At 40.7% G+C, this 19783-nt stretch overlaps 2 protein-coding genes across 4 annotated transcripts in view; one reads left to right on the top strand and one right to left on the bottom strand.

Annotated features, from left to right (window-relative positions):
• Positions 1-19783, bottom strand: part of zranb3 (zinc finger, RAN-binding domain containing 3) — an 89883-nt gene that overhangs the window by 65347 nt on the left and 4753 nt on the right. For 2 of the 3 annotated variants that reach the window (XM_079667601.1, XM_079667603.1), the window contains exons 1-6: positions 18701-18782; positions 18054-18191; positions 15363-15563; positions 8568-8586; positions 8119-8297; positions 4399-4630 (exon numbers count right to left, since the gene is read on the bottom strand). In XM_079667601.1, coding sequence (XP_079523727.1) covers positions 4399-4630; positions 8119-8297; positions 8568-8586; positions 15363-15544 — 612 coding nt within the window. In that variant the 5' untranslated portion in view covers positions 15545-15563; positions 18054-18191; positions 18701-18782. Of the gene's footprint in view, positions 1-4398; positions 4631-8118; positions 8298-8567; positions 8587-15362; positions 15564-18053; positions 18192-18700; positions 18783-19783 lie in introns of those variants that run through there. The other variant, XM_079667602.1, reaches the window with a different exon arrangement.
• Positions 18684-19783, top strand: part of LOC307030958 (R3H domain-containing protein 1-like) — a 46769-nt gene continuing 45669 nt past the window's right edge. The window contains exon 1 of the mRNA XM_079667596.1: positions 18684-18800. The gene's annotated coding sequence lies outside the window, so the exon portion shown is untranslated. The remainder of the gene's footprint in view (positions 18801-19783) is intronic.

The raw sequence follows: 19783 nt of genomic DNA, 5'->3' as shown, positions 1-19783 counted from the left end.
TTTAACAAATGGATAAACATATGACATGCACACCTCACATGAGACTGTATAACTTTATAAAGACAACTGGTTGATATAGCATATAGAACAGTAATTCATGAGACACAGAAATAACATAATTGATCTTGAGAAGTTGATTTAAATAATAAAAAAACAATGCACCATTGCTAAATTCAATACTCATTGGGTTTTGTTGCAGCACTCTTGATACGTATGTTATGGCCAGTAGCTTATGGTTGCATACGCTAGCTTCTTTTATGTAAATGTTTAACTGACATTCGTAAACTAACTTTATTACGTCATTACTATTTGGTTTAGCATTTACCATGGGAATGTCCCATGGACTGTGGAAGCTAATGCTAGCAAAACCTAGCTTAATATTGCCTATAAGTTAGCTTTGCTCTATGACACTTATTTACTTGTTAACTAATGTTAAACTGCCTCTGATGTCACAGATAATTATCTCAATGATTAAATTATAAAATGTTAAACACACTTAACTTCCACGAGACATGTGTTATTCTGTAGCTATCATTCTTGTACTTGCTTCATGCTAACACTTTGATAAACATTTAGAAAGGGCAATTAAATGCAATGCTTGTTACTGACAAAGCCACAGTTTAATTCTTATTATTTATATTGTATTAGAAATATTTTCTTACCTTTGGACAGAGGCAGCTAGGCTTGCTAGTCGTTGTGCTAAGCTAAGCTAACCGACTGCAGCAAAGCAGAATAACAACTACTTCTAAAAACTCGTACTTGAAAGAAGCTTTTTATAACTTTGGTAAAGTTCTTCTGCACCAACCTGACAGATTTAGCAAGTCATTAAAGTAAACTTCTCACCTTTTAGTTTCTGAAAGTTGCATGCATTAACCCAGAATAGCTTTCTTTGGCTGAATACACAGACCTTACCTGCGCTCAAGATTACTCGACTGATGTGCATCTTGTGTGCAATTTATTCAAGGTCCACTTGTATGGGGTTATTATTGTGCTTCTATCTTGAGCATACAATGAAACATTTCGAGCACAGAAAAAAAATACTGAGCAGGAAAGGAATCTTCAAGTCAAGTCAATTTCTCTTCAAAATATAATTGATGTTTTGCAAAATGTATTTCTCTTTGCTGAAAAATGTTCCATTACTGGCTCAATACAATTTTCTATTCACAAAATGTTTCATTGTGTGCTCAAGATTTTTTTCTGTGCTAAAGATTGTTCAGGATAGAGGCAAATAATACCGCCATACCCTTGTCCTTAGCCTAGTTTAACAGCCCTGTGTGTTGTGCAACTGTCTCAGTGCCAATTAACCAGGCCAAACAGCTGTGCAGCCAGGAAATTAAACTGATTGGAAAATTAAATAAATAATGGATAAATAAAAATGCACCTCCTGCTGCTATATCACTGCTGACATGGACATTGAGTCATCTAAATATCTTTGCATCATAAAGAATGACAGGATGCTGTCTCAAGTGGGCGTATGGCATTTTGAAAAGCCTTTTTCATACAGTGGGTAGACAGTGTGTGTGTGTGTGTGTGTGTGTGTGTGTGTGTGTGTGTGTGTGTGTGTGTGTGTGTATGCATAACAGGAAGCACAAAAGCACTGTCTCTGTGTACACACCACATCCCTGTCAATTTTCAGTATTTGCAGCAATTTATAAAGTAATGACAGGTAATCATCAGCCAGGTGATCTGAATAAGCTGCCACAGTGAGAGCACTATTCCAGATTCAGCCCTTGTTCAACAGGAACTTTGCATTTCCCCCTCACACTGTTGATATAATAGGTGGGTGGAAATGAGGGCACATCATGAGCTGTGCAGCATGCCCTGAGCTGTGTGCTAACTCTATGTCAGAGCCACAGTGAGTAATGATGGCAGCGAGGAGAGTGGCACAGAGGCAGGGACAGGGCTTATCAGGTGTATGCTGCGGATGATAAAATGTTATACTCAGTTTCAGATTCTAGTGGCAGCAGAGAGAGAGATGATATCTAAAAAACTAACCTCCACACTGCGGGCAGGCTATGGCAAAGACAGGATGGCATGTGTCACACACACACATATGCGCAGTATATAACACACACACAGACACACTGTCTCCATGAAACACCTTCTCGAGATTTCTTACAAGTACATCTTTCGTTTCTATTTTGGAATTAATTAGCTGCCTGAATCTCATCAGGTAATTATCATGATCGAGCCGAGGCAATAATTAAGTTTTCCTCGCAGCAATGTGACAGTTAGATGACAGAGGGTTTCTGAGTCTTGTCTCGCAAAGATTCTTAAATGTAGTCAAAACAAAACCTATGATGTCAGACTGGTAAAGTAGTTGCTTATCAGATTATAATTAAAAAGTGCCTTTACATCGAGAAAGAATCTGTAGTGATGTGACCAAATCAAACCACATTTAGCTCCCAATCCAATGCAACTATTATTTTTTAAGGCTCTTCACGGTTTTAAACCAGACTATATTGTATAAATCTTAACCTTATCAGTACCGGATTGTGATCTAAGATCATTTAAAGTGGCAATACTTACTATACATTTCTCATTAGTAAATGTTGAACGCAGAATGTAATGGCTTTTGAATATTGACAGCATCAGTATTAAGATGATTGGTACCCTATTAGCCTTTAAAAGTGTGCTAACCTTTCACAATAAAAGCCCTATATTTATACACTAACCATTACTGCCGACCAGAGAGGCAAATAAACAATATGTGTTGTTAATATGAAAATCAATTTGGGAGAAAATATGTTATGGTGTCATTAACTACAGCCACTCTAATGATCTTATGACCATTAGGAATCAAATGTATTCCAACTCCTGTGAGGAAGTAGGCGTGAAAGCCAGAGCTGTGTCAGGGCCTACAGTACAGTGGACATGCAGCGTCTTATTGATACTGCATTGTTTCTGTGAAAAGATTTTCTATTCCCAGAGTCCACTTCATCTTCTGCAGTGATGGAATACGGCTGCAATCTACTGCTTGGATGTATCATATATAAAAATGATATCATAAATCATTATGGAGAGGGGATTGGCTCCAGCGCTCTCCAAACACTGTTGTCCTGTGAACAGCCCTTCTTATTGTCTCTAAATTCAATAGTCACCCCTCCCCTGCGCGCCTCTTTTTATTACTTGTCTCATTTATTGCAGTGCAGTGTCTGTTCATGCCGGGTTTTGTAAATCAAGTTTTTGAAACAAAGGTTATTGAAATAAGTCCACGGGATCCTGGAGGATAAGTGATGCCGGGGAGAGTTAATTGGCTTTTTTATATGTTGGATCAGAGTGTAACCTGCAATGATGCAAGTTACCATGGCGATCTACCTGTGCTGTGATGTAAAACACCTTCGTGAGAAGCTTAATAATGTTTCTTCACCAGCGTGGGCTCAGAACCACCTTTTGAAGTATGGATTCTTCTAATCTGCTGCATGTGGTTTCTTATGTATATTTGTCCGAATTTTCCTTCCTGGTCAGAAATTCAAAGCTAAGTTTGTGTTGAGGGAAGGAAAGCAGCTTCTAAATATGTATTATTCAGCATAACAGCAGAGAGGGCAAAAGTACACACATCCTTTACTCAAGTAGAAGTACAGATACTCGTGTGTAAAAGTAGAAGTACTGACTAAACTTCTTTACTCAAGTCAAAGTAAAGAGGCTTTGAAATGTACTTCAGTAAAAAGTACCCATAACTAGCAGCTGTTTTAAAGAGTACCTGACCTCCCTTTATATTAATAGAACAATAATGTCATTGTTAGCTAATGAATGTTTCCATGGTGACCAACGGCAACATGACAACGTTTCCATTGGTCCCTCTTCTTTAGAGAAGACCAGGAAATGATGGATACACGGATCGTGTTCAAATCAATAGGCACGCAATGACTCTAAATAATAATGATCACGCCACCAAACACACATTCAGACTAAAGGAACCAGCCTGTTTGGAAAATGAGAGAAGTAGAAAGTACAGGTATTTGAGTTCAAAGTGTAAGAAGTAGAAAGTACAGGTATTTGAGTTCAACATGTAAGAAGTAGAAAGTACAGGTATTTGAGTTCAACATGTGAGAAGTAGAAAGTACAGGTATTTGTGTTCAACATGTAAGAAGTAGAAAGTACAGGTATTTGTGTTCAACATGTAAGAAGTAGAAAGTACAGGTATTTGTGTTCAACATGTAAGAAGTAGAAAGTACAGGTATTTGAGTTCAACATGTAAGAAGTAGAAAGTACAGGTATTTGTGTTCAAAATGTAAGAAGTCAAAGTAAAAAGTCGTCGTGGAGTAAAGTACTGATACCAGAAAAAAGTACTTAAGTACAGTAAGGAAGTATTTGTACTCCACTACTTCCCACATCTGCATAACAGGCATTTCCCATGAGACACCTGTCAATTGTCCTTTAATCAGATGGTCTTACCTCCTCAGGCCGACCCAGAGCAGGAGTCCCAGTGAGCAGGATGGCCCGCTTGGTGCTCTGGATGAGAGGCGCCAGGATCTTTGTTCGCGCTGCGTTCCTGGACTTGAGGTAATGCGACTCGTCCACCACGACCACGGCGAACTTCTGCCGGTTCAGAGCCTCCACCAGGGGGCGAGCATCTGTAGTAAGGAGGCCGTAACCCAGCACCGTCACCTTGCTGCTGCTGATGCCCCTGCAGGAACACATGAGAGGTCACCTATTATGCAAAATCCACTTCTCCATGTCTCTTCTACATCAACATGTGTCCCCTCTTCTTCATGTCTCCTCTACATCAACATGTGTCCCCTCTTCTACATGTCTCTTCAACATCAACATGTGTCCCCTCTTCTTCATGTCTCTTCTACATCAACATGTGTCCCCTCTTCTTCATGTCTCTTCTACATCAACATGTGTCTCCTCTTCTTCATGTCTCTTCTACATCAACATGTGTCCCCTCTTCTCCATGTCTCTTCTACATCAACATGTGTCCCCTCTTCTTCATGTCTCTTCTACATCAACATGTGTCCCCTCTTCTCCATGTCTCTTCTACATCAACATGTGTCCCCTCTTCTTCATGTCTCTTCTACATCAACATGTGTCCCCTCTTCTTCATGTCTCTTCTACATCAACATGTGTCCCCTCTTCTCCATGTCTCTTCTACATCAACATGTGTCCCCTCTTCTCCATGTCTCTTCTACATCAACATGTGTCCCCTCTTCTTCATGTCTCTTCTACATCAACATGTGTCCCCTCTTCTTCATGTCTCTTCTACATCAACATGTGTCCCCTCTTCTTCATGTCTCTTCTACATCAACATGTGTCCCCTCTGTGGAAAGAGACTCTGAAAGTTTCAGGAACAAAGATTCTCTCTCTTTTTGATCCATTTCTATAAAAACCTGTCTGAAAATGAGCTGATCAGATTTTGGCCACTCTATGATGCCATAACGATGTTTTGTCTTGTATAACCATTAGCCAATCAGCAACCAAGGTAACCCCCCCCCCCCTTATCACCTGAATCTCCTCCTAGAGCACCATTGAGTTCTTTGTAACCAAATGTCTCTGAGAGGGGCGTGGGGAGGGGCTCCTTATTTTCATCTAAAGTAACAGACAGAGAATCAGCACTTTGGAAACAGGGCTGAAACAGAGGGGATTATGGGTAATGCTGCAATGATCTGTTTGGTGTTTCAGCCAATCAGAGACAGGTTCTGTATATATCTGAGACCTGTGATATATTGATGAAGAACAGTATAATCAAATCAGCAATCAAATCGGGTCATGGTAGGAAAAATCCTAACCACAAACATGGCAAACATTATGCTATCTGTTTACTTTCATTGTGTGTTGATTATCTTCGTCCAATAACGGTATAACATTTCAGAAATAGATTTTTTTTTAAATCTCAGTACATTCATGTAACAGATGGCACTGTGGAGCTAATAGTACATTTTTTCGGGACTACTTTCAAACACGGATAAATGCACATTTGGTTCGGGAGCATTTATGGCAGGATGGCTTATTTGAGATTAAATCAAAATAAAAGACATCATTGAAATGAAAAAAGTGTGGCTTACTGACAAAAAAAAATCATACATTTGGGACTACAGTGAAGCTCAATGCGTAAAAATCTGAATCAGGTGTTAACACACCGTATCACACCGTGTAGAAACAAGGAAACCTCATCCTTTGAACTGCCACTGGAGTTCGTCCACCTTTCACACTGACAAATGTGTGTTAACAGCTAGGGATAAATATCTGTTCAAATATTCTTGTGTTTTATTGACTTCTGGTGTGTGGACTTGATAGTGTACAAGGCACACAAAGGACAACACACACGGACACTGCCAGGCACAAACTATGGCTGCAGGTGATTTTGTTTCTCCTGCTTAAGAAATGCATTCCTTAGCTGTATTGCATTTTCCGCTTTTATGTCTTAACACAAACACACAGCTACAGAGTCGCGGATAAACAAACGAGCAAGCATGAAGAAATCAAAAACTCTCCAGCATCTGTCGCGATTTTAATTCATCGCCTTCAACACACACACACACACTTTCCCGAGCTGAAATAAACCTGAGGTGCCATTCATGTTCTACAAAAGAAGGAGCGAGTCAAAATACTGAGAGGACGCGCTGCATAATTTTTTTCCTTGCCTCCCTGTTCAGTCATTATCACATCCCGGTTCAAGGACACATTTCCCCCAGAAGGCATTCACAACCTCTCTGCGCCTGATGTGAGGTGCTGAGGAGTTTTTTTTCCCTCCAAGTCACAGATAGAGAAAAGTTTCATTCAAAAATACAACTAGGACGAAACTGGGGGAAAGTTGAACTGATAGAGAAGTGTTTTATACATTGTTACGGACATGAATCAATACGAACAGCTGTGAATATGAGACCTTTTCTCCAACACAGCATTTTTTACACAAAACATTCCTCCGGCAATATTGCTGACGCTGCGTAGACATGATTTGTCTGTCAGCGCTGTCAAACATCGGCCCGCTGACTCCTGACACCCGGGGACACTTTCAGATTAAATTGTCAGGAAAAACTTCTCTGTCCATCACAGCGCGGTGTGACCGAGCGTGTTTACCGGTCTATTCCTTCTCTTTAGGTCAATTATTACCGCCTGCATACGAAGAAGAAGAAGAAGAAGAAGAAGAAGAAGAAGAAGCAGACGGACACTGCCACAACTTCCACTTTAGTCCAAATGATGTTTCACTTGCTATGAAAGATGAACGTGGTTTTAAATATCTATGAGCGTTGAAAATCTGTGGGTCTGAATCTGCAATGTGTCCTTCAATTAATTATTTAAATATAGAGATTTGAGTCTTAATTACTTACATAATACAGGACTGATACTTTTACATTTCTTTAATATTCCCATCTAACTTTTTCTGTTTTAATTTAGATTTTTTCTTGGACAACAAATATGGACGTACTTACAAATTTAAATTTCATTTCAGTGATTTAAGTAATATTTAAAAGGAGACAGACAAGTAATGCATTTAAAGAAATATTATAGATGTGACCTTTAACCAAAGTAAGTATTCAATCCAGCATATTTCCCTCAAGGTTTAACTTTTTGACCTCATAAAAAGTTTGACAGCGGTAAGACTTCCTCATGTTGCCGATATTAAACTGTTCCCCAAAACCAATGTCAAGTATAAAAAGGAGGTTGCTGATTGGAAATGAATCGTGCGTGTGAATGAGATAATCCATGATATATATATTCTAGCAAAACATTTGATAATGATTCTTTCAAACCAAACCACCACAAAGTCTGTATGATGGAGCAAAACATTGAGTCAAAAAAACACTTCATGCAGATTTAACTACACCTTATTATGTTTTTTAGCCTGGCTAAGGTTGTTTGAAGGGATGAAGGTGAAACCAGACGACCCGCTAGGTGTGTAATGACATATTGATCGGGATTCAATAAAAAAAGATCCAATAATCTGGATGCAAAGGATAGATCACATCATCAGGAACGCTTACTTCTGAAAGAGCCCTGTAATGAAATGGTGAAAGTGAGTGGATATAGATTTAAGTGATTGTGTAAAAGGAGCATATGATATATCGACCGCAGGCCTCTAGATTGAATGGAGTTGTATTGCGGCAGACCTTGTGATATCTGATCCCTGACCAAAGAAGCAATATCATATCCGAATGTGACGCTGTGACCTACATGGTGTGGCTCTTGTTCTCCACCAGGTTGATGTCTCCAGGCTGCAGCTCGGGGATCCACCTCTCCAGCTCCTCGATCCACGGATACTTCAGGGACGAGGGCACCACCACCAGCAGGGGCCACTCCTTCCTGTAGGCGTACGCAACAGCAATGGCTTGCACCGTCTTCCCGAGACCCATCTGGACGCAGAACATCAACACCCGGCGAAAGGGGAAAGAAAAACAAGTCAATTCTGCGGTGGCTCTGCGGTAAATCACACATGACGGCTGGGGCTGATGTGCGGCCCAAGAGTAATAAGGTCTCAGAATGATTCTGGTGTCAAAAGCGATTAGGCAGGTGGGAGTGCTGCGCTGGGCTGACAAATTAATTTGGACGGCACGCAGCGAAGTCCCACGCTCATTTTTTGGGGGGAGAAATAGATTTCCTGAGCCAGCGTTGTGTGGGCTTACCTCATCAGCGATCATGCATCTGTAAAACAAAAGAAAACTTTGTCAGAGCTGCCCTGGTTGTCATAAAGAAGTAGATTACATACACAAAGGGGCTTTGCTCAAGGGCATCAGTCATTAGGGAGGATTTCATTGTCTTCCTTGTCCTGGAATTCCTGCTTTTCCGAGGGTTCAAACTAGAACAACGTTTCCTCTCAAACCTCTGTGGCCGCAGACGACACACACACCGTCACCTCACACACACATGCTCTCGGACATATTACAAATCTGTCACTTGTAATATATGTCTGCACTGGTGCTTTGTCTCAGTTTGACAAGTGCTGTTGCTATTCAATATTTATGTTGTTGTTGTGCTGCTTATTGGAAATGCCTGTGTCTTCGGAGAGTGCCTACTGTGTTTGGGTTCATCGGATTTCACAGGAAAAGAAAGGAAACGTGAAAAACAAGTATTTAATTTGTTTTGAATCACGGCTTGTTGAGTTGCCACACAATAATCAAAGCTTAAACATTAGGATCCAGGCTAGATCTAACAAATATTTTAATCATCAATTAGATATTCTATCAATTAACCATTAAACCAGTGGTTCTCACGACCCACCCGTTTCGAGCGGGTCGCAGATGTGTGAGTGAAAAAAGAGAGAAAAGAAATTGGGGGGAAAAGTCAAAACTTTTATTTTGAAGGCCCGATGTTCTAACGCTGTGCATGCAGTCGGCGTTGGACTGGAAGTACCGGAGACCATAAACGGTTTTGAAAACTTCTGTCACGTAGTGATCATCTTCTCAATAAAATATCTTTGCTGATGTTTTTTCGAGTCTTCTGGCCAATCAGAATCAAGAGTGTTGCCGGAAGTCCCCACGGAGAATAGCTTTGCTGGAGAACTCTTATTTATACATCCATGGGTACAACTTCAGATCAAAATGAACACATAATGAGATACGACCCCCGGTCTGATGATTGACAGGTCACAGAACAATGGGGGCTATCTACCCTTACCCACAATTTAAAGTAAGTCACGCAGACTATCTCCTCTTTGCTCTTCTCTCTGTGTGGAGCACCAAGCTGTCAGAACAAAGTGAAAAACAAACAATGGCACCAAATATTATTAATATGTATACATCTATTTATTTTCTTCTCAGAGTGTACCAGAATGGGTAGTTTATGTTAGTATTTCTAAAAATCTCTTGGGGGAGAATCCCCCCAGACCCCCTGCTGGGGTTGGGTTTTCAGCATGTGTGCCTTTCTATACAGTTCAGCTTTGATTCTATCATCTCATTAAACCTTTTTTTAAAAGCATGCTTTAGTTCTGTGAAGGGATATATGCACTGTACTTCACTTTAATTCATATTGTATGCTGCAAAGCGTATATATTACTGCAGGATTTTTTGTTGAATAGATTTAAGTGGTTCAAAATTTCGGGTCTCGATCTATTGACTAAGGAAAAAGTGTGTCCCGAGGCCTGACCAGTTGAGAACCACTGCATTAAACCATTTAGTCTATAAAAACATCCCTCCCACTTTGGACCAAATCTATCTTTGTTAATCCTGACTCTCCCTTTATTCCCCATTTTTAAGAGTTTACTCCTGCAACTGAGCCTTAAACTGGGAATAGCCTCACTTGTGTGGCTGTCTCTGATACGGTTCCCTGGCAGCCGTATAACAGCCCACTAGTCCCCACACTATACTGTACATGATGGAGGAACAATGAAAGCGTGTCACACTCCTTAGCTGAAGTCGTCCCCGTGGAGAAAGTAAAGATTGATAAACCTGCTTCTCTCCGCCCGGTGGATTTGGGCCTATTGTCATGACCTTGCTTATTCATAAATGCTTCCAACGCCGTGTCAGAGCAAACAGTGCGAGCGCCCGGCTCTGAATACCTCAGACACAGCCGCTCATTATTCTTCCTCCTCCTCCTCCTCTTCCCCCCATCTCCGCCCCATTTCTCTCTTTCAGCTGAGGAACATGATTAATGTGCACCTTGCCACTGGTGGTTTTTCTAATTGCCAGCACACCGGCCCAGTCAGCGCAATACACACACACACACACACACACACAGATACACACACACACACGAATGTGAAAATGCACACAAAAGATATGCAAAAAAAGCAAAACACGTGTACACACACACACACACACATATTTGTGCATGCGCATACACCCACACACACACCCACGCTGGGGCAGGTGCTTGCCATTTCCCAACACATTAATCATCCTCCTTTAAATAACCTGAGTGTCGTCTTGACGGTTTGAGACTGCGAGGATGCTGCAGAGCTGTTGCCTGACGACGGCACGGCCCCATCTTTCTAATGTTATCTCTGAAACCCACAAGCCCCAAAGTGTCAGGAAATGGGCTCCAAACCCCCCCCCCAACCCCCGCCTAGCGATGATTTGATGGGTTCGACCTCGGCACAGTGATGTGTTGTGTGGCCCGGTGTCTAACCCCAATCTTCCAGGTTCTCTTCGGAGGACTGGACCTGAAGTGTGCCGTGGTTTGGAGGGAGCGCTGCACAAAAGAGCTGCAGTAATGCTTTTACAGTACACACACACACACACACACACACACACACACACACACACACACACACACACACACACACACACACACACACACACACACACACACACACACACACACACACACACACACACACACACACACACACACACACACACACACACACACACACACACACACACACACACACACACACACACACACACACACACACACACACAGACACACACACACACACACACACACGAACTTGAAATCAAAACAAAGCAGCCTTTAGAGGGAAAAGGGCTTCTCTTGCAGTAATGTGTTTTTATTCAGCACTTTGGCTCGACCAAAAATCGCTTTTAAACGTGCTATATAAATAAAACTTGATTTGATTTGATTCTCCTGCAAGCATGAGATGGAAGATGTTTCCATAGCGAGTGTCACTTTAAAATGCTGCTTTTCCAGAGATCATCTAACTATGCTTTTAACACTTTTTGCTGAATTTAAAATGTCTATTTTTTAAGTATTATTTGACCTCTTTTATGAATTGTCTTGTGGTTCAGTTGATTTAGTTTTTCTAGCCTAAACATATGGACCAATTATCAACTAGTGCATTGATTATATATTATATATAACAAAATAATTATCTGTAAATGATTGCAAATATACTTTTAAAGGGCCTTAAAGCTAGTCTACATTATCTCCTCAGCTTCTTACTGGTCCAGTTTCCCACAAGAACCTTTGGTTATTTGAAGTTTTTAATTGCACGTTTTGATTGAAGTTATTGCGTCCGTCAGAAACATTATCAAAAAGCTACTGATCCTAGATCATATCACACAGAAACAACGTGAAAGTAAATGCTGTGTTGATTGCTCTAAGCATCTGTATACTTTCTAGCTTCCATGTCGTTTCCACATTAAGACTGAATGTCCAAAATGACTTCCCATCGCTGTAAACGGCACCATCTGAGGAGCAAGTGAATGCACCATTGGCGTTAAAGGTTGGTCTACAGAAATAAGATGAATTGAACTCCCCGTACTGTAACCGCGGAATCGCCCGATGATTTAATGGAAGCACTCTGTGTACAGTCTCTTTAATATGACCTACACTTATGGACGACTACACATGTGGAATAAATAAATCATCTTGTGTGTGCGCAGATAGTTAAGTCCATCTCTGGAAGGACTTCTCAGTAATTTGACCATCACAACACAGCCGGCTTATTGATCTCCTCCCACAACAGCACACCCGGCCTTATTTAATAAAAGCACAGGCAGTCACTAACAATAAGACTTTGGACCAATCAGAGCGAGGCGGACCCAGAGTGCATCAAGCAGTCAACACCTTAATGAAAGTGACCAAGAGGTCCTAATGGATGGAGTAGTGCGTTGTACTGATGTAACACGGGTTAGGAAAGCTGAATATGTGCAGATGTCAGCACCCGAACGGCACACTTCTGCTCAACTTTCCTAACAATGCAATAAACCACATCTCAGGGGTTTTTATTGTTGCACTGTGCCACAACTTCCCCACATTATCCCTCATAAAACTCACTCCCCCTCCCACGCAGTCGCATACAGCGGGCCCCGTAAGTATTTCAATTGCAACAACATTTGAGGCATTCGGTTCGATGCTCTTGATGATGCGGAAAGACACAACCAATGTGAGATTTAAAAGGAAAAATCCTCCCACGGATCCTCCCACACCGATAGATATCAGACATCAACGTACGCAGCTCGGTGCATTACGGGAGTTATATCATAATGAAGGGCTGACATCTTGTTCTGTCTGTCAGTGTGTGTAGTTTCACTTCAGGTATCTTCCATCCCTTCCTAAAGAAACCCAGCAGGCCTGCAGCTACATCTGGTCTCTGTTGAGCATCAGAAAAAGACACGGGCGCTTTAATTCTCCTCTCTTTCCGAGGAGATTAAACGAACAAATAAAGAACAGCAGGGTGCGTCGGATACATCAAAAGATGGAGATTACTGTCAATAAAAAGACCATTTTTAGCTCGTTATCATCTTCACCGCCTGCCTGTGTGTGAGTGCGGCACACAGCGGGCTTAAAACGCCTCTTAGTCACTGTATTGTCATCTCACTATACTACTTTTATTATGTGCAGCAACCTGGATGTGGAGGAGGTGGCTCCATGTCTTATTACTAATGAAGGACACAATGGATTTAAAGGAGACACATATAATTGGAAACCTACTGTAGCAAATATGATATGAATAGAAGAGCAACACAACGTCCTCCCACAAGCAGCTATCGTCCAATCATATCCTCAAGCTTATTATAGCTGCCTATCAACACCTACAGTATGCTTGTGTAGGCATACAGAATGTAGCCTACAGTATATTGTAGTAAATCTCAGCTAGAAACTCACCTGGCTTTTAATACTAGTTGAGAATAACATTTTGAAATGTGTATATGTTTTTATATGTTTCTAGTTATTGTGCATTTTATCATATGTTTAAAGGTCTCATTTCTACTGATCATATTTCATTGTTGAGGTCTACTAGAATAGATTTACATTGTTCAATGTTCCAAACTCACATTGGTTTCTCATCCAGCATCTCTGTATAGTATGTGTATTCACTCTCTGTCCTAAACGGCTTGTTGGAGCTCCTGCCCCCCCCCCCTCCCTGTGAGCCCAGTGTGCTCTGATTGGTCGGGATGTTGCGAGGCTCGTTGCTGCTGCGAGGAGCGGACAGGTTTCCGGGTCGGCGATACAGCGAAAACAAGCGAAACTCATCCTGAGCACACAAACACTCGAAGTAAAAACAATAAGTGTGGCTTGATATTGAGTAAGAAAAAGGTTTCTAACGCTGTGAGAATGGGTCTGAGGAGAGCATTTCTCCACCATCCCAACTCGTCTATTACCAACCAGGGAGCTCTATGCAAGTCAATGGGACTCCCTGTTAGTTAGCCAGGGGGTCCTGGTGTGTGAGGGGCTCCAAGGATTGGTCCATTTGGGCCAATCCGGTCATTTGTTGTTGATCTGGGTGTTCACACGTCACAGAACCCAGGAAGCAAACAATGGAGAAAGAGAAATGTCCAACGAGGCGTTCTGGGGCAGCATAGACAGGTCTTCTCTGTGTTAGAGTTTTACTCTCTACAGGGGGTACTTTGAGGGTTTGAGACTGCAGACCGTTTACATGCAGAGAAACCTTCATAACAACAAGGGGACGGGTAACAACCGGAGAGCATGACATGGGCCCTTTAACTAATGTTTTATTATTTTAGTGTTATTTCATATTGTATGTGTTCCCTGTACAGCACTTTGCTTGGTACACACTGAGGTTGTTTCAAATGTGCTATACAAACAAATAAAGATTGAGAGTGAGAGTAAAGCAGGCTGCCTTGAACTGTAATATCTTGATGTCACTTGTTCTCGTCTCCAGAGAGAAGCCCTTCCTGTCACAATGATGCCAATTGACCGAGGTAGCTTTCTGCACCGTGCAGCCAGAGCCAGTTGACTCCTGACCCGCCAGTGTAACAAAGCATCGCCTCCCAGTGTTTTCTGAATCAATATGGCCGCTCTGCATCACTTCGGCGGCGCTCAGATCGTCTCCCCCTGCGCTGACCTTCCTGTAAATCGACTGGTCGAGAGGAGGAGGAGGAAGTCCTGCCAAACACTTACGGACATAAGGGCAGCCGAGTAAACTCCACATGGACTTGTGATTGTTTTCAAAGATATAACATGGACCCTATGTGACCTTGCTACATAATATATTCTTGACTTTCTACTTGTTACTTGAGCCATCAATATGGGACGCTTTCCTGATATATAGGTCAATTAGGACAGCTCACTTTAACGCTCAACGAAGCATATTATCTAAGCAATCTCACCATAAAAAGAGACTAAATGACTGATGAGAAGAAATGTGCTGTAAACATATCCGTGACAAACACCTTGCCTCTTTCTGTAACTGCTGTGAAGCTCCTGAGTAAAGAAAAGCTGCTTCTTTACAAGGTGAAAGCATCTTTATATCAATAGCTTAATATTTACACAAACATAGGGTGGTATAAATTCAAAGGGGGGATTACACTGTCCCTTACAAATTAACAACAGACGTCTTTGGGTCCACATTTAGACGTTAAATCCATGTTTTCGCTTGTCATGTTATTCATGATATTACACAACAGGTATATGTTTTGGGGTTGAATGAGGTGTTTTGACTTTGGTCGGTGCAATAGGGGATAGCTATGGATGAATGAAACCTCATCAATCCCCACATAGAAAATGATATACTATACAAATTGACTTCAGCTGTGTTTTAACTGACTGCTTACCGTCCATTCTTAGATAAAGCGAACTCCACTCCTTCCAGTTGGAAAGGCATCAGACGCTGCAGGAGCTTGGGAGGGAGGCCTGACAGTTGCTGTGACCATCTTGTTTCACAGCGAGGGGTCTGCAGGCCATTATCGTCCATTTCCATTTGTATATCCTCATCAGTTTCTCGGCACTCGCTCATTCAGCCGACAGGTTTTGGGCTGGAGAAAAAGAGAAAATAGATTCAAGATTGAATTCACTATAGTGTAGTTATGTCAATGAAAGTCTTAGGTGACAGGCTCCTCCAACAATACAACACAATAGAACATATACAATAGTTAAAATAGTGTAAGGAGAGTCTACTGTGTATACAAGTAATTGGAATATGATATATTACATAAATAAGATTTACAAATGCAATATTGTTTGCAGTATTGATGCTGATGTTCTTTATTGTCAAACTAACATACACTGAACAAAAATATAAACGCAACACTTTTGTTTTTGCTCCCATTTTTCATGAGATGAACTCAAAGATCTAAAACATTTTCTAAATACACAAAATAACCATTTCTCTCAAATATTGTTCACAAATCTGAAAAAATCTGTGACACTGAGCACTTCTCCTTTGCCGAGATAATCCATCCCACCTCACAGGTGTGGCATATCAAGATGCTGATTAGACAGCATGATTATTGCACAGGTGTGCCTTAGGCTGGCCACAATAAAAGGCCACTCTGAAACGTGCATTTTTGTTTTATTGGGGGGGTCTGGGGGGGTCCGAAAACCAGTCAGTATCTGGTGTGAGGGTTAGGGTTAGGTTTAGGGTAATGTTGTGAATCGAGTGGCCTGTGTTCGCCTGCCCATACCATAACCCCACCACCACCATGCCAGATACTGACTGGTTTTCGGACCCCCCCAGACCCCCCCAATAAAGCAAAACTGCACGTTTCAGAGTGGCCTTTTATTGTGGCCAGCCTAAGGCACACCTGTGCAATAATCATGCTGTCTAATCAGCATCTTGATATGCCACTCCTGTGAGGTGGGATGGATTATCTCGGCAAAGGAGAAGTGCTCACTATCACAGATTCTTTCAGATTTGTGAACAATATTTGAGAGAAATGGTTATTTTGTGTATATAGGAAATGTTTTAGATCTTTGAGTTCATCTCATGAAAAATGGCAGCAAAAACAAAAGTGTTGCGTTTATATTTTTGTTTAGTGTAGCTACAGAGTAATTATGTCATTGAAAATCTTAGGTCACAGGCTTCTCCAACAATGCAACACAATAATACAGATAAGCAGACAATATTAAAACAAAAAAGTGAGAAAAAAGTGGAATAGTGGAATACGAGTCTATATACAAGTTATTGGAATGATATATTAGATAATAGATCAATAATTACTAAGTAGCAGATGAATGTTATGAAATTGTTTCAGGTGTTTAACAGTCTTATTGCCTGCGGGATGAAGCTGTCTCTGAATCTGGTTGTTTTCGTCCGGATGCCGCGGTAACGCCTTCCAGACAGCAGCAGACTGAACCGTTTGTTGCTGGGGTGATGGGGGTCTTTTATAATCAGTAAACATGTTACATAATAATATTGAGGAGCCGTCCCCTGCTGCCTATTAGCTCTGACAGGAATAGCATTATGAGAGGATGGGTGACGCAGTGTAGTGGACAAAGAAAGTCAGAATTTTTGATGAGGCGGTCAAAGTTTGCCGTCCCAGCTGCCCGCAGTTACAGTGTTGCCTCACCCGCTGCTGTCAAGCCTCCCTATAAGTGTCAACACCACATATTCATTATGTCTAAAACTGTAACAACATCCCAGAACAACAGTGGTCAGGTAGAGAACAGGATGTGCATGTCATATATTGTGTGCGAAGCTCATTTCTGAGATTAATTATGTTAGTTATAATAGCTATAATGCTTAGAACAACAATACTACATATTAACAACGGGTACATTTAAACTAAAATCACCTTACGGTATCAACGTATTGTTTTCTGATCTGGAAAGCAGTGTTTTGCAGTTTGATAAAGTGTATCTAATGAGTTTTAAATTCACTTTAACTGTGATATATTAAGATAAGATAGTTCATTGATCCTAATTTTAGATTTTTTTCATCTCAGCAGCATAGATAAGACATTGCACATGAATTAGAGGTAAATATAATACAAATAACGAACAATAAAGATACATCAGTCGTAGAAGATAAACAAAATATGCAAAACAGTGAATTTATACATATTATATCATAGCACAATAATTATATTTTGCAAGGTTAGGGGCCAACCACAAGTTAACACACAATAAAGTATGCAAAAACATATTTGGAGTTAATTTAACCACCTAAAATAAAGTCAGGATTTAGCAGGACCGGAAGTAAACAGACCTGCCCACAAAAATAAAAGCTCTTTACCCATATAATAATTATTTTTAAACCGGATGTATTTGTTTTTGTGTGGTATTTGACTCTCTCATCAAGCTACCATGCGAGTAGAAAACTAGCAAGATAACATTATTGCTTTATTTGACCTTTATGTAGATTTCAATGCCCCATGTGCAGCCACACATGCGGTCAGTTGTTGCTATGCATCGTGATTCTGCAGCAGTAACTAAGCACATAGCATGCACATAAAAGCCTTTTGTTAGCAAAGCAACATAAGAATTAACAAGCTTTTTATTTGTTAGTGAGTGTGTGGTGTCCTTACCCGGTTAGACAGTGGAAAGAGCCGCACGAATCACTTTAATCTGGACTCAAACAGGAGAAAGTTTCCCGGCAAATGTCTCTGTTTAGGTCACCTAGCATCCGCCGCACGTGACGTCATCACGCATGCAACTTCCTGTAGCTTTATAAACAAATGCAATGACATTTACCTACAAATGTTAACTTTTGACATATTTTAGAAGCTATATATTGTTTTTAGTGCCATTCCGCAGAGGTGGGAAGAAACTAAGTACAATTACTCATTTACTAAAGTACTATTTTGAGATACTACTTGAGTATTTTCATGTTATGCTACTTTGTAACTCTACTTCACTACAATTCAGAGGTAAATAGTGTACTTTTACTCCACTAAATGTATTTAATACCTTTGCAGATTTGTATTAATGATGTGAAATATAAACAACACTTAAATAAGACAGTAGTGACTCCTGGAAGAAATTCACAAGCTACCCAGCAGATATTTTCAAACCCTAAATAGATAATTTAGGGCTAAAATAGGAAATTGGAAGACGTTTTTTTATTCCTCAGAAGGATATTAGTTGGATAATTGTTCAGTCTCCATGCAAAGTGCCATTACGCACAAAAAAATCCAGTAACGACAAAAACGTGTCATGTTTTCAACACCCTTACGTGTCCGACGTAAGGATCTGACGCACCAGGCTTTCTGCTCTCTCTCCTTCATTTCGCTTCTTCTCCCTCGGTAGAGACTCAACTGTGTTAACCAAAAGAGGTAAGGCAACGTTAGATATTTGCAGTATCATGTGCAACAATTATTGGAAGAAAAGACACCGAAAGGGTGGCTGTTTTCATGAGCTAGTTAGCAGTAAACATGTCTCCTGCTCGTGCATGACACCGGTGTTTGGCCGATTTCAAGCCCCAGTGGCAGGCCAAAAATGTGGCTGATATAATGTTGCTTTTTGCGCTGCTGCAAAAACACACACCTTGCACGCAAATGTGGACTCGAAATGGTTAGAGGACACTTTTAAATTCGGCTTTATTCGGAAAAAAGCGTGCATTAGTAGTTAAATAATACAGCAGAATTTAATAACTTTTAGGCCTGCTTCGGCTGTTTCTCTCTCGTTAAGATGCGGCATGCCATTTCAATAAAATGAGCTTTAATTGCATTGCTTTGCTGTTTTTGTTATTGTTTTACACGCCGAATTTTTTTTACATGCATATATGTTCAGATTAAAAAGTCACCTGTTGTCCGTAGTTTGTCGGTTGGTCGATACAGAGGAAACATTAAAATTGCCACATTTGTAATGGAGTCTGGTGTAGCAATAGCCACCGAAAAGTAGCATTTAAATTGCATTGTTTTAATTTCAATAAAATGAATATACTTTCGATTTATCCTCACACCTTTAATACTCATAATATCTCGTCGTTGTGGTGGATAGATAACTGGATATTTCCTTCATCGTTATGGAAGCATAGAAAAAAATGTCCCCCGTATTAATATAGCCCACGTATTAATAATTGACATAAAACGCTGCGCAGTTAACGTTACCTGACATGAAGTACAAGATAACCAAAGCAGCTTATTTTCTCAATAAGGGAGATAAGTGTTAATGTTATATTTGTATTAATTATAAATAAAATGCATTCATGTCAATCACTCTCCCTGTATCCAAGGCTTGTTGCTTACAATAATATTAATCAATGAATGATGCAGTGGAGCTGTGCACATCATCAACACCAAGTGTTGATGTAATG

Source organism: Notothenia rossii, assembly GCF_949606895.1.
Source record: "Notothenia rossii genome assembly, chromosome: 3".
In the NCBI taxonomy this organism is placed as follows: Eukaryota; Metazoa; Chordata; class Actinopteri; order Perciformes; family Nototheniidae; genus Notothenia; species Notothenia rossii.
This window is presented reverse-complemented; position numbering and strand designations above follow the sequence as displayed.